Genomic DNA, 14,525 nt, shown 5'->3' with positions numbered 1-14,525 from the left:
GTTTCAATTTCTACAAACAATCCGTGCAGAAGTCTTTTGATCTGCTCTGCATCTTTTTCTTATTTTATTCGCTTAAAGTTCATTTTCTTTCGGTGGCTTTAGTGCCTTGAGATCCCATGTGGTGTTCTCTGCTGGAGGAAAGAAAGGAAAGAAAGAAGTTCCACGGAGCCGAACTGCTGATTCACAGAGAAATTTTGGTGGATCTTTGGAGCCAGCTTGCTTTTGCCACCCTTCTCAGACCCAGGGTTCATTCCCTGGGAGTTCGCTTGCCCTCTGACTCTGTCAGGAATTTAATCACAGGCTGTATGCGTCCCAAGCACAATATGGGTTTCAGGGTGCAGGCTGGGTTTCCTGCTTCCAGTTGTGTGGAGAGTTGTGGTGGAGGTGGAGGTTCCAGTCAGTCTGTCCGACTGGCAGTCTGAAGATCTTCAGGTTTGGTCATTTGGAACAGTTTCTGAGACAGAAAATCCTTTTCCTTCATTCAGCTGCAGTGTAACAGAGCTGGCAGGCAGGTACTTCACAGACTGTAAGTACACTTCCATTCTTTCTGAGGGTAGAGTTCAAGTCTCCCACCTCCGAAAACTCCAAATTGCTATTTTATATTTTTGGATTTTCTTTATTTTTGCCGTTTTTGGCATGAATTCGCTGGTAAGCAACCATCTTGGATTTTAATCGATCTTTTTTTCAAAGCTTGATTTCTGCCTCAAATCCCTCGATTTTGTTGCAGATCAATTGGGATGGACTCCTTAGCCCCTAATCTGTTGACTGCATTATGGATTGTGCTAAATTGGCACCAGAACAGCATTTGTGTACTGCGTGCCATAGCACACGGGGAGGAAGGGCAGGAGTTTCGTGTTTTGCCTCCTCTGGGTCTTCCAGGGCTGAGGACTGGCCTGGGTCCGTGTTTTGGGCTAAGAATCTCACCCACTAGCTGTTCTGGACATTGGCGCCCAACGTCAGCATTCTGAGTCTGGGGATTCTTTTGGTGCAGTGTGAGCACCTCAGCTGGACTTAGCAGTGACTGTAGGGTGTGCATTTTCCTCGGATTTCCTTCAGCTCTTTTGTGGAGCATGCTTTTCGGACCTGGTTCATTTGACACAGTTGGCGGGCACATCACTTTTTTCCAGGCTGGTTACTCCAGTGCCTGAGGTCCCTTTGCGGGAGGCCTCTCCTCTGGCTCTGACTAATCTCGATTGCGTTAGTTGTTGCATCGATATTATGCCTATCCTGTCTCTTGACATTTTGGATGCTACTGCTGCTACCCTTGCAGGGACTTGTCAGCGCGATACTTCGGAGTGTCTGGATTTGGGTGAGGACCCCAGCGTCCGCAGCCTTTTTAGGTCTGTCTCTGTCCACCATTTTATGCTGATGCCCTGAAAGGTCTTAAATTGGACTCTCAGCCTTCTATATCTCAATGTTTGGTCATGGACCGTTCTAATGTGCTGTTCAACTTTTTTCTGTCTGGTGACGGGCCAGTGGGATTCCAGTAAGCTCTTTCCAACTGTAAAGCTATTGCTACACTTTCTCCATTGGCTGCTGCTGTTCAGCAGTTTTGAGCAGCCAAAGGTGGACTCTGCTGTGGCGCAGGTCACCCGGTGCAAGGCCCTCTCTAGCAGTGAAGGGTGTTCTACTAAATGACTCCAAGATCACAGCATGCTCTTTATCCTGAAAGGGCTTTTTGAGGTGGCTTCTTCATGTATCAAGGCTGTGATGGCAGCCTCCTTTGCGTCACATGCTTATCTCTCAAAATTGCACCCTGTACTTTCTGTGGAGGAGGATACCTGCCCTCATATGGTGATGGATGGTGTGAATTATATGGTGGCGCCTTTTATGATGTAGGATGAATGGGGGATGGGAAACATGGTGATGTGAAGGAGTGAAGTAAAGTGATGGTAGTTTTGCTGGAGAATGGGGAGGGAGGGGTAAGGAAAGTGGTGATGCTGGGGGTGGGGAGTTGCTATGGAAACCATGGAATGTCATGATATAAAAAAACATTTTGAACCAGTAGGTTATTAAAAAAAAAAAAAAAAAATCATCTGCATATAACCTGTTACATTGAAAAATTCAATTCTCTCTTTAATGTTTGCTTTTTATTTTTGAAATATTGCTTAAATTCCAGCTGATAAAACCTTTCGTGATATGAAAGTACTGAAGATGAGCCAGTCTATCATTGTGTCTGGAGAATCAGGAGCTGGCAAAACAGAAAACACCAAATTTGTCCTCAGGTTTGTGAGCTTCCTTTTAATGCATAGTATACATCTAGTCTGGGCTTAGAAGATAATGTGTTTAAATCACATCCATACTCCATGCATATCTTTTCCTTTTTTAAAAAACTTTATTTTCTGTTACATGTAATTTACTTGTGAGTCTTGTTTGCAAAATTGAATAATAATAGAGTGAATGCACCACAAAATTACTAAAAGCAAGAAAATATCAAGGAAATCGAACTCATTGATATAATTCATCTTCTTTCAAGCCCCCAAGAAAGAGTGGGGCTAAAAGAAAATTTAAGAGCTTCACTAATTAATTGAGGCACACCACTGATAACATCCCTTTCCTCAGAGTGATCTCCAATGATCACTACCCTCTGTTGCCTTCCACTCAACCAGTTCCTGACCCAGTCCATCACTTTGGGGCACATACCTAGGGCACTTTGTTTATTTATTAGACGCCTATGTGGAATACTATCAAAGGCTTTGCTATAATGTAAATACACCACATCTAGTGCATTCCTCTATCCAATTTTCTGGCACCTAGTCAAATAAATTGATCAGATTTGTCTGACAAGACCTGCCTCTAGTGAACTCAGGTTGTCTCGGGTCCTGTAATTCTCTGGATTACAGGAACAACACTATTCTCTGTTTTAAAAGCATTTCCATTAATTTACTTACCAAAGAAGTCTGACTTTCAGGCCTGTAGTTTCCTACTTCTTACTTATTTTCATTTTTGTAGAGAGGGACCACATCCGCCCTTCTCCAGTTATCTGGTACCACTCCGAATTCTAGAGAAACAAAGATCAGCCAGTGGAACCGCCAGAACAACACTAAACAGAGACTTTCCTTAACTGCTATCTGTTCCATAATTTGATCTGATCTTATGATCTAAGTGCTATAAACTGTATGGTATATGCTTCCAGTCATGGCTGGCGTTAGGGGGGGGAGGGCGGGCAAACTGCCCTGGGCCCCAAGACTCTTGGGAGGGGGAACTCTGTAGGCTGGCATGGTTTCCCCATTCTGTTCACACCAGTCTGACATCACTCTCACCTTCGTTCTTGCTGACATAAACATTTTTGTTGCATTGGACCGCCGGCTTTGGCAGTGATTGTGAAGTGCTACCTTCGCTCCACCTCCCCCTCCCATGCTTTCCTTCTGCCATGGTCCATCCAGGCAGAAAAAGGAAGTTGCACCATTGGTGATGGACTGCAGTAGAAAGAAAGTACAGAGAGGGGCTGCAGGCAGCACTTCAGAATTGCAGTCATCTGACAGTCCCCTGTAACAAAAATATTTTTTGTCAGGAAGACTAAAGGTGAGGGTGATGTTAGACTAGCATAGATAGAAGGGGGAGGACATGCTAGGCTTAGGAAGCCTGGACCACTTTTTTTTTAAAGAAGAACAGGGAAGGGGGTTCAAGAAGTGTCAGACTTGGGGTGTGGGGAAGTGAAGGGGGAAGAACTTATGGGGCCAGAACAGAGGGGGGAGAGAGGTGGTGGACAATAGTTTCAAGGTAGAGAAGAGAAAGGGAGAGAAGTTGGATGTGGGGTGGGGTAGAATAAGGGGTAAGAGATACTTGAAGGGAGGACAGTTGAGAAAAGAAAGGGAGAGAAGTTGTACCTGGTGTTGTAAAGGAGGGAGGGAAGAAGAACAACAGAAAAGAGAGGGAGAATTGTTGGACCTGGAGAGCATGGAGGAAAAATGGACCTATGGGAGGGGCACAGGGAAGAGAGATGGGATAAGAAGGTGATGGAGAGAAAGGGATAGGGAGATAAAGCCTGACAAGAGTGGAGAGAGGGATGAGGATTCTGGAAGTGGTGAGCCATGTGGAAGAGGTCAAAAGGGGGATGACAAGAAGGTGACTGAGAGAACAGTGAGAACAATGGTAGAAATGTGGTAATTGGGAGTAGATAAGAGGCTGGGAAAGGAGCGAGATGGGAGAGCTTGGGACTGAAAGGAGATGTAAAATTGATAAGAAAGTTCTGGTCACTGGACCTGAAGGAGGTGGTCATCAGCTGGTGAGGCTTGGGATCTCCACTATCTACAGCAAGGAAGATATTCATTTTAAAGGGAGCCTAAGCTCAAAGTGGGAGGCCCAGTCCCCTCTCATGGTTATGCCACTGATTGTGTTCAGTACAAAATGAAGTACTTTTTGGGGTTTTAAGTTTAGTTTTGGTATTCATATTTCTGTTTCAAATTTGTGATCCATTGTTCTGTATTTGGTGAAGGTCTGTTTGTGTTTTGTGTGTGAAGAAGCCATTTAAAGTTGTTTTATATGTGATAGTAATGGTGGGTGGGGAAATTGGGAGAAGGGTCCCCTCCTTCATTTCTGCCTTGGGCCCCAGCATGTCTCAAACTGGCCCTGCTTCCAGTGCCAAATATATTTTCTATCATCTATCAAGTGTATTAGTAAATGAAAACCTTTTATTCTTAAGTTGGAATATGGGATAATAAAGAATACTTCTTCACTGTGAGACTGGTATGTACCTGAAACAAGCTTTCAGCAGAAGCTTGGACCCAAACAATGAGAGAATTCAAACACTAGAGTGACGGGAACAAAAACATGAGGATCGCAGTGGCACATTAAGTAGGAACTAATGTGTAAACTGGTTGAACCAAATGATCTATATGAGCTGTTAGAAACAGCCATCTTGTTAGCAGCAAAGATGTTTTATTTTCACATAGCTGTTTAGGATGCTGGGCTTGATGGACCTTTGGTCTGTCCCAGTATGACAATTCTTATGTTATTCCTTGTCTCAGTATTTCACTTTTGAAAATGTATAGGATTGGAGAAAGCATCGACAAAAAAACTCTCTTTCAAAATAAAAAGTACATCTTAATTATGTTCTTGTTGGTTGTATTTCTACTTTTTATTTTATGTAATTAATGTTTGTAATTTCTTTTTCCCTTACTTTTCCACTCAACTTATAAACTTATGTAAACCTTTTCCTACCCTTTCTCATTTTTAAGTTCTTGTAAACCGTGCCGAGCTCTACTTCCGTGGAGATGATGCAGTATATAAACTTAAGGTTTAGTTTGGTTTAGTTTAGTTTGTTTTGTGTGTATGCTTATTTATATATGCCAGCTTGTGGTTTTACCGCAGGTCAGTGAGGTACATGCTATGATGCTCATAGGAATTGAATGAGGGTTGGAACATTTACCTTGTCGGCCCTTGGTAACACCCTCTGCCGCGATTTGATATTTTTATATTGGCTATTGACTATTATGTAGAATACAAGTAATGATAGATAAAATATATATAAAAGCAGTTAAACTGAAAAGGATCTATGTTTACATCAGTTTATTTGTACTTATCCACCTTCTGGTTTAATCAAATGCAGGCACTTGTCTATGTATGATGATGCATTGTAGCAATGAATGCTTTTCTTGCATAGTTACCTATGGTTTGTTCTCCTTTTCTGTCCGCAGGTATTTAACTGAATCCTATGGCACAGGTCAGGATATTGATGAGAGAATTGTAGAAGGTACGTCCTAATTAAACTAACTTGGTGTTTTAGGATTTGTGATCATTCTATTTTACTAAGGAAAGTTATAAATGAGTAGCAAAGTATTTTGTCAGCCAGGTGGTCTAATGCTTATAGACTTGTACAAATGGCTATGCCATGAAGAAAACTCTGTGGTTTTATTAAAACATTTCTTAAAATCCTTCTCTTTCAATGTGCTCCACTTTGTGCTCTTGACATATAACTGTCAGAGCAGAGAGAGATGCTCTTGTGGGGGAGGGTTGGGGTGGAGGTAAGTGATGGGGATGTTGGGAGGTGAGGGAGAAAAAGGTAGTGTCATGGCGAATGGCAAATTACTAAACACTCCTACATAATGATTAGGGGCTGATAATACAATGAAATATTATTACACTTTGTGATGTAGATCTTTCTGTTTCCTTTATGATTTCCTATAGAATAACTGTTAATCAGTTTGCTTGCCTTTAGAAGTGTTTAGACTATTTCACTGTTTTAACGGTCCCATATACTATCTCTCAATGACCACAGGCTAGTTTTACTTACTCCATCTAAAGCCTTTTCGGAATCTACATGCAGAAGTGCTTCCTATTTTATTGCACATTTCTGTGAAATGAATTATGCATTCCTTGTCATCAACAGCAGATGAATTTAGAGACTTGTATATCAGTATTTTCAAAAGGCATTTGACAAAGTACCTCATGATAGACTTCTGAAGAAATTAGAAAGTCATGGGACAGGAGATAATGTCCTATTATGGATTAAGAATTGGTTGAAAGATAGAAACAGAGAAGGGCTAAATGGTCAATGTTCTCAGTGGAGAAGGTTAAATAGTGGGATTCTCCAGGGGTCTATGCTGGGACTGCTGCCTTTTAACATATTTATCAATGATCTAGAGATGGAATTAACTAGTGAGGAATAGTGCTGCCCGATTTCCGATTTGAATCGATTCACCGATTAACTCCGCGTGAATCGATTTGTTTTTTAAGAAAACCCAAACTCACCGAATCGTCGGCCCCCTTACTGTAGAGACCCGTTCGGCCTTTCCCTCTACCGCCAGAGTCCTTCCATCTAAGTTCCGGTTTTGCGAAACCGGAAGTTACATTAGAAGAAAGGACTTCGGCAAAGGGAGCACCGAGCGGATCTATGTGCACGGATTGGCGGCAGCAAGGTGATTGGTTGGCTGGCTCTCTCAAAGAGAACGTGAACTCGCAGGCCTTGAGCATGTGCTCAAGGCCAGCACAGAAGAAGAGGCCGACATGCCGGTGCTACGGAGGGCTCTGGGGGACTTCAGGTTGCGGCGGAGTGCCTGATCACGGCGGAGGGGTGCTGGTTCGCAGGTGTTTAAACACATCTGGCTTCCCTGGGCTGCATTGGCCGAAAAAAAATTTTCTCATACACACACACACACACACACACATATATATATATATATATATATTGCCATCAAAGGTTTTCAGCCCTCTTTATTTCTTCCCTCACTTCTCATGTTTCATAGTGCAAATATTACATATTTGCTCATTTTGAATTGTTTCTGCTTGCAAAATAACTGATGTGTGTTTCTGTTTCCATTATTTTCCAACAGCTAATCCACTCTTAGAAGCTTTTGGGAATGCCAAGACAGTTCGCAACAATAATAGTAGTCGTTTTGGAAAATTTGTAGAAATTCATTTTAATGAAAAGGTAAAGTGCAAGTCCTTTTTAAAAAATATGTCAAATTAATAATATATATGTTTGTAAATTAATATCTGGTATTATTCATTCTCACAAATGTTGCCATTTCATTTTTGTGAGGTCCAATCCCTGCGGAGTGCCACAGGGCTCCCCACTCTCCCCCTCACTTTTCAATATCTACATGGCTTCACTGGGAAATATATTATCCGATTTAAAACTGAAATCGTACATATACGCAGATGATAACCTCATTGACCCAAGAGACAGAACAATTCATCTCTTCCGTCCTTACCAAGGTAGAACATTGGACTATGCACTCCAAACTAAAACTGAATCCTGAAAAAACCAAGATTTTCTTGGCAAGTCCCAATAACAAGATTGTGAACACCTCCTTGAGATTAAATGGATCAGACTACCCAATTAATCCCACAACCAAAATCCTTGGTGTCACCCTGGACCGAAGCCTGATGTTTGAAGATCACACTAAGTCAAAAAATGCTTTCTCACTCTATGGCAATACTTCGATTTCTTTTCCTTTCGACTTCTGGTTCAATCCCTGATCTTAAGTACCTTAAACTACTGCAATATTATATACTTGGGATTTCTCAAGAAAACCATCAAATGACTGAGAATCAGCCAAAATGCTGCAGTCTGTCTCATTTATGGCCTCAAGAAATCAGACCATGTAAGCCCATATTACAAAAAACTACACTGGCTGCCTGTGGAAGCAAGGGTTATTTTTAAGTTTGCTTGCCTTTGCTTCAAAACCATAACAAGTTCATCCCCAACCTATCTGTCTCACCAATTCGAATTCCCAGGCACAACTAATACACGCAGTACCTACTTGTTCACTTTTCCATCCCTAAAGGGCTGCACCTACAAGAGATACCTCGATCGAACACTATCATTCCAAGCAGGCAAATGGAACAAATGTTTAACCAACTTCATCTCAAACGCACTTTCGTACCAAACATTTAGGAAGTCAATAAAAGCTTATTTCTTTGACAAATTTCTCTTACCCCACTTCAACTTGATGTACCTCAACATGATGTACTTCCAAAACACTTCCAGATAAACCTGACTAAACTTAACATGCCAATGTAATTCGAAAGTTCTCTGTAATGTCACTGTCTGTATACGGTCTCTTCCCTTGTAAATTGCGGTATATAAAAATAAAGTTATTATTATTATTATTAAAGAAGGGGCATTATCTAAGGATTTTGAAATATTGTCTTACCTCTTTCTTTAATGGCTCCTTTTACAAAGGTGTGCTAGCGGTAAGCGCACGCTAGCCGCTACCGCCTCCTTTTAAGCAGATGGTAATTTTTCAGCTAGCGCGCGCTAATCTTATGCGTGCACTAAAAACGCTAACGCACCTTAGTAAAAGGAGCCCTAAGTGTTGGTCCCTGGGCCTATTTTCATTCGGATCAATATTCAGAATGATTTAAGTAGCAAGAAATGGCTTATGACCAGTTAAATCACTTTTGCGAGACTATCCTCTGATATTCAGTGGCACTTAACTGGTTAATGCCATTGAATATCACCACAGACCACTAAACTAAAAGCCAGTTATTTTCTGGGTTGTCTGAGGGCAGAGTATGTACTTAGGCCTGGATTCTATAAATGGCACCGGTATCGGTGGCCGCCTAAAAATGGCTGCTGATCGCATGTCAATCATGCATTGGTGACGTTTATAGAATTGTTTCTAAAACAGGCACCTTAAATGCAGGCCACCATTTTTCAGGCCTACATTTAAGGCATCTGTCTTGTGCCTAAGTAAGCACCTAGGGTTGCCTAAGGACGCCTAAGGCCACTTCTTGCTTAAACCATGCCCATGCTGGCCTCACTCTAACTAGCCACCAAAATAATGGGCTTTAGGCAAGCCGTAACGCATGAATTCCTCAGAGTGCCACACGATTTTAACGTATGGTAGCTGTCCTCATAGGAATCTTTATATTATGCGATTTTTTCATATTATATTTACTTTTTTTTCAAGTTATAAAGTGCTTGTGCTTAATATTATAGTAGCAAATATGTCTATTACTTAGCTTTTTCATAAACGAACTGGGTCTGGCTCAATCCCCACCGACGCGTTTCATTATTTCATCAGGGTCGGGGAAGGAGAACACTGTAAAGAGCAAAGCATTATATTAGCTTCGGATTATCAAACCCAGCAAAAAAGATTTTCTTAAGAATTTGCTACAAAGCTTACCAGAGCAGTATGTTAGCAAAATGCTAAATCCTTAGTTTGCGAGCCGGAAGTGAAAACCCGCCGGTAAAATGGAGGCTATAAACTTCAAATTCTAAATCATGTGACTCAAAACTGGCCAATGAAAATCACACAATCGACCCTTTAACTTAAAACACCCCACCTGTCAATTGACAAAGTCATATGCTTGCTGTAAGCCAATCGCTGGTTAGATTTAAACCATGAGGATACATGGTGTTAAGCTTAAACATCCATCGCAGTTCCTTAATGTTTAAGTTATGTTCATAATTTCCTCCCTCCCACCCGACATGAACTGTATCAATAATACGCCATTTAAGATCGCTGATTTTGTGCTTCATTAATGACCAATGGCGAACCAATGGGGCAGACTCAACTCCAGTATTAACACGTGACTTGAGTTCATTGAGTCGAATATGCATGGGTCGACTAGTACGCCCTATATATATTTTAGGGCAAGGGCACATGATCATATAGATCACATGATCAGTTTTGCAGTTGGTTCTTGTTTTAGCTGTATAAACCTGGCCAGTAGATGCTGGCCTCAGGCATCTTCAGGCATGCCTACACACTTCCGTAAAATAGACAAAAAGGAGCAAAAAACTCTCTAAAACTTCGAGAGGGAGTGATTAAAGAAAATATGGCAAAATATACAAAGTAATCACTCAAAGAATGTAAGTGAATGCTTATAAACATACAACTTATTCATAGAGTTTTTGGGAGCTCAGACACGCTAGGAGCAGCGGACACGCTATGAGGAGATAGTTGCATCAGAACGCCGTTAAGAAAGATTAGTATATACAATAGAGGTCCATCGCGCCCATTATTAGAACTCTCTTTTTGAACCCTTTTTTGGTTCCCTGAAGCAGGAACAAAATGGGCCAAGTCCGTCGGAACCTGCAAGCCAAAGTTAAGTTTGCCGTTCCATACCTTTATAGCTTTGTTTTACATCTTGTAAAAGAAGTAGCTTTCAGCACTCTTTAAATAATGACATCATTCACAACAAGCATTCTAGAGTTGTAGCAATGATTGGGCGGTGAGGTGGTAGTGTTGGGATTCGTCCCTGTTATCACCTCCATTTCTCTGAGCTCCAAAAAACTCTATGAATAAGTTGTATGTTTATAAGCATTCACTTACATTTTTTGAGTGATTACTTTGTATACACACTTCCGTAGGCATGCGAATGGTGCCTTCAACATAGGTGCCGTTCGTTGCATTGATTTGTTTTTTTAACATGCATCCCGATTGGTCAGTTAGACAGCGGTAGGATGCCTATGCCGCCTATCTTCAGGACACCCTTGCTAGAATCTGGGCCTTAGGCATTTAAGTGCTGATATTCAACACTTAACCATGTAAGTAAGATAAGCTGCCAAATTGGACTGCATAAAATACAGTCCCATTTTTATGTGATGAGAATTACTTGCTTCATTTATTGTTTTTTTGTATATGTTTTGGAAACAGGGACAGGAGAAAATGTAAAAGCACCATTGAAACAAAAATACAAATGAAGGTATTTAGTGGTTACAGTAGATTCCAGAAACATGTTTTCTTCTGAGAAGAGATCTTGGGATTTGAACTTGCAGCTCTCTGGAGAGCGCCATCATTTTTAATCAGGCTGGCTTTATTCTATTCTGCCACAGGGGATCTTAATGATTTTGTGTTAACTGCTAACGCAATTATTTAAATAAATCAAAATTGCACATATGGGCCATTTGATCAGAAGCACAGGTCATATATATGTGAGATCATGTTTTAGAGATGAGCAACTTTGCTGTACCTAAAATTTGTTCAGGCTGGTAGTGCTGTGTTAAAACTGAGCTAATGTATTACTCAGCTGAAATAAATGATTACATAACCAGTAGCAGCCCAGTGAATGAAAAACAAAAATCTATATATAGATGTTTGTGTCTATGCATAGATAGTCTCTTTTTTTTAATCAGTCTCCTGCCATTTGGAAGCTGGAGTTTTGCAGCAGGTTTTCATTAACTTTTGAAGAGTTAAACTGTGACTGCTTATACATACTTCTGTTTGGTGGAAAAATTAAAACATTCAGAAAAAAAGTGATTCTTCTCAGATCTTAGGAAACTTTGGCACATTTGTTCATTATGTTTATTTCTTATATTTTCCTAAATCATCCAAAGGTAAAATATAATAGTAAACAAATTACAATAAATATATTTATTTAACTAAAAAACCCTAAACAAATAGCGATACATAAAACTTTTGTAAATATAGAAGTAATTGTAATTCCAAGATTAGCACAATAGGGGAGTACCATATAGGCTTGAATATAAACCTATTCAACTATAAACCGAGAACATTTTTCACCCCCCTTTTTAGGAGAAAAATGTTAACTCAAATATAAACCGATGGTTTGTATTCAAGTACCGAGGCAGGAGAGATCCCTTTGTTGTGGTGTCCTGTCTGCCGACTCTCCAGCTAGCCAGCCAGTCCACCCCTCCCAGACCCTCCCTCTGCACCTCCCTGTCCCTTTGCCCTGGTGGTCCAATTGTACGGATAATGGTATGGAGTGATCCCTCCCTTCCTCCCTACAGTGTCCTATCTGCCAGCTCACCAGCCTTTTCCTTGCCCCCTCCTCTGCCTCCTGTTCCCAGTGCAGACCTGCCTTACTTTCGTGGTGGACCAGCAGTGAACCGGGGCATGAGCAATCCTTCTACGCTCCTGCCCGTGCAGTCTCCTTAGGAAAAAAATGGCTGGCGCGAGTTCCTGTGGCAGCCTCACAAAACTGCTGTGAGAACTCACGGCAACCGTTTTTTACTGCGGAGACTGCACGGGTAGGAGTGTAGAAGTACCGCTTATGCCCTGGCTTGTTGCAAGACCACCTTTCTGTGGGTATAACCAAAGCAGTTTACATCTGTTGTATGCAGGTACTTTTCTGTCCTTCGTGGGCTTACAATCTAAGTCTTTATACCTGGGGCAATGGAGATCTGAAGTGGGAATTGAAGATCGATTGCAAGTCTCTTGATAATAGACTACGAGGGTCAAGATAAGGAAATTGGGTCATTAGGGCATAGACAGGGGGTGGGTAAGCAGAGTGGGCAGACTTGATGGGCTGTAGCCCTTTTCTGCCGTCATCTTCTATGTTTCTATGTTTCTGTTATATCTACTCAGGAGTTTGTACGTATAGTGAACAATCCATTCCCATGAATTGGACTTGTGGAAGTGTAAATATGTAAGTTTTGAGCACCTCGCACATAGAGTTGGTGTACAGTGCTCCCTTCCAGTTTTTCTTCTGCAAGCAAACTGTGCAGAGACATTTTGATCTGCTCAGTTTTCCTTTTCTTTTCAGCCTAAGTTCATTTTTTCCTGAGATTTTGGTGCTCTGAGACTCCATTCTTGAGGCTCCTTTGCCTGAGAAAGGATGTAGTTCCTCTGAGCTGGACTATAGCTCTGCAGGTAAAGCCTTCGGGTGGATCTGGGGAGCCAGCCTACTATGAGACTTAAGGGCTCGGGGTCTGTTTCCCTGGAGCCAACTCGCCTACTGAGTTTCTCAGTGGCTTGAGCGCAGGCTGTGGGCAACCTGTGTAAGAACCTTTGGGGTATTAGGGCACCGGCTACATAGCGCGATGGGGGTGAGCAAACTATGAGTTCCCATGAGAGTGGAGATCTTGATTAGGATCGGTCCAACTGGAAGCCCAAAAATTTCTTGGTGTGGAGTTGGATTTGGAAGCATCTGAGGCAGAAAGTCCTTTCCTTCTTTCCAGCTACTCTGAAATAGCTGACAGGCAGGCTCTTCTACAGAACAGTGAGTATAACCCCATTATTTTTGATCTGAAAATCTTAAATTTAAGGATTTCTGAGGTTAAGGTTTAGGTCTCCTCCCTCCAAAATCCCTTTTTCACTTTTTTTTAAGTTTTTAGTAAAGTTTCCATTGGCTGTTTGTGTGATTTTACTGACAGCGGCCATCTTGGATTTCAATTGATCTTTTTTTAAAAGCCTCTAGCTGCCTCAAAACCCCTCAATTTTTATGTTAATCGACTATGATGGACTCTTCTGTGTGTGAGAACACAGTTTCTTGCAAAAATTGTGCTGGATGTTCAGTGGAGGAGCATCTGTGTACCGCATGCTGTAGTGTACAAGAACGAGGGCAGGAGCTTCGAGCTTAGCCCCATCCATGTCCTCCAGGGCTGGTGAACTGCTGTTGGTCCGAGAAATGGGTAGAAAGTCCTATACACAATCCCGTGTTTTATGATGACATGAAACAGGGGTTCATGGAGTCTGCAGAGCACAGCTGGAGGTTCTGCAGGCTTCATTTGCTTCCCCTGCACAAGGCTTCTCTCCAGAATTTATATAAATCTGATATAGAAAGATTTTCTGGCAAGACCAGAACAGGTTGCGCAGCCTGCATGCACAGCCATTGACCCAAGAAGTGTCCTCTCATCCTGTGTTGTCCTCTCAGTTAAGCAAGTTGGTCAATGGCTCTAGTGACCTTTCAGAGCCAGACTGGTCAGATTTCATGTTATTTTTGTCTCAGGACTCAGATTCAGTCCTGGATGACTCTAGTTCCTTCTGTGGGTCCAGCAGTCAGGAGGCCTCATGACACAGGGACAGAATTTGTCCCCATTTCCACAGATAACCACGGGTAGCCATCTAGTGTCATTCTTTAGTGTCTATCTCAACCTCAATCATTATACACCAGCATTCTTCAATGCAAGGCTTTTGAGGGTCAGTGGCTGTGCCTATTCGTACTCTGATTCTTCTTTCTCCTTAGTTAACCTCAAGGATGGGGCCAAATTCTATTCCCGTGTCATTCTCTACTGGTTCCTGACCTGAGAAGTGTTTTTCTCATGTTTTGGAGGGTTTTTTTTTTCTCGCTTTTTTCCTGCTACCGGGCCAATGAGAATATCTTAAACTCACTAAGGGAGACTATGGTTTCACTGTTGAGTTGATGTTTCTGATGGAATTTGAGGCCAT

At 41.7% G+C, this 14,525-nt stretch overlaps 1 protein-coding gene across 11 annotated transcripts in view; it reads left to right on the top strand.

Annotated features, from left to right (window-relative positions):
* MYO6 (myosin VI) overlaps positions 1-14,525 on the top strand; it is a 426,976-nt gene that overhangs the window by 139,216 nt on the left and 273,235 nt on the right. For all 11 annotated transcript variants that reach the window (XM_033936483.1, XM_033936482.1, XM_033936481.1 and 8 more), the window contains 3 exons: positions 2,120-2,225; positions 5,640-5,695; positions 7,275-7,372. In XM_033936483.1, coding sequence (XP_033792374.1) covers positions 2,120-2,225; positions 5,640-5,695; positions 7,275-7,372 — 260 coding nt within the window. The remainder of the gene's footprint in view (positions 1-2,119; positions 2,226-5,639; positions 5,696-7,274; positions 7,373-14,525) is intronic.

The sequence above is a fragment of the Geotrypetes seraphini genome, chromosome 3 (assembly GCF_902459505.1).
Source record: "Geotrypetes seraphini chromosome 3, aGeoSer1.1, whole genome shotgun sequence".
NCBI classification, from domain to species: Eukaryota; Metazoa; Chordata; class Amphibia; order Gymnophiona; family Dermophiidae; genus Geotrypetes; species Geotrypetes seraphini.
The sequence above is the reverse complement of the archived record's forward strand: the minus strand, read 5'-3'. Positions and strand labels throughout refer to the sequence as shown.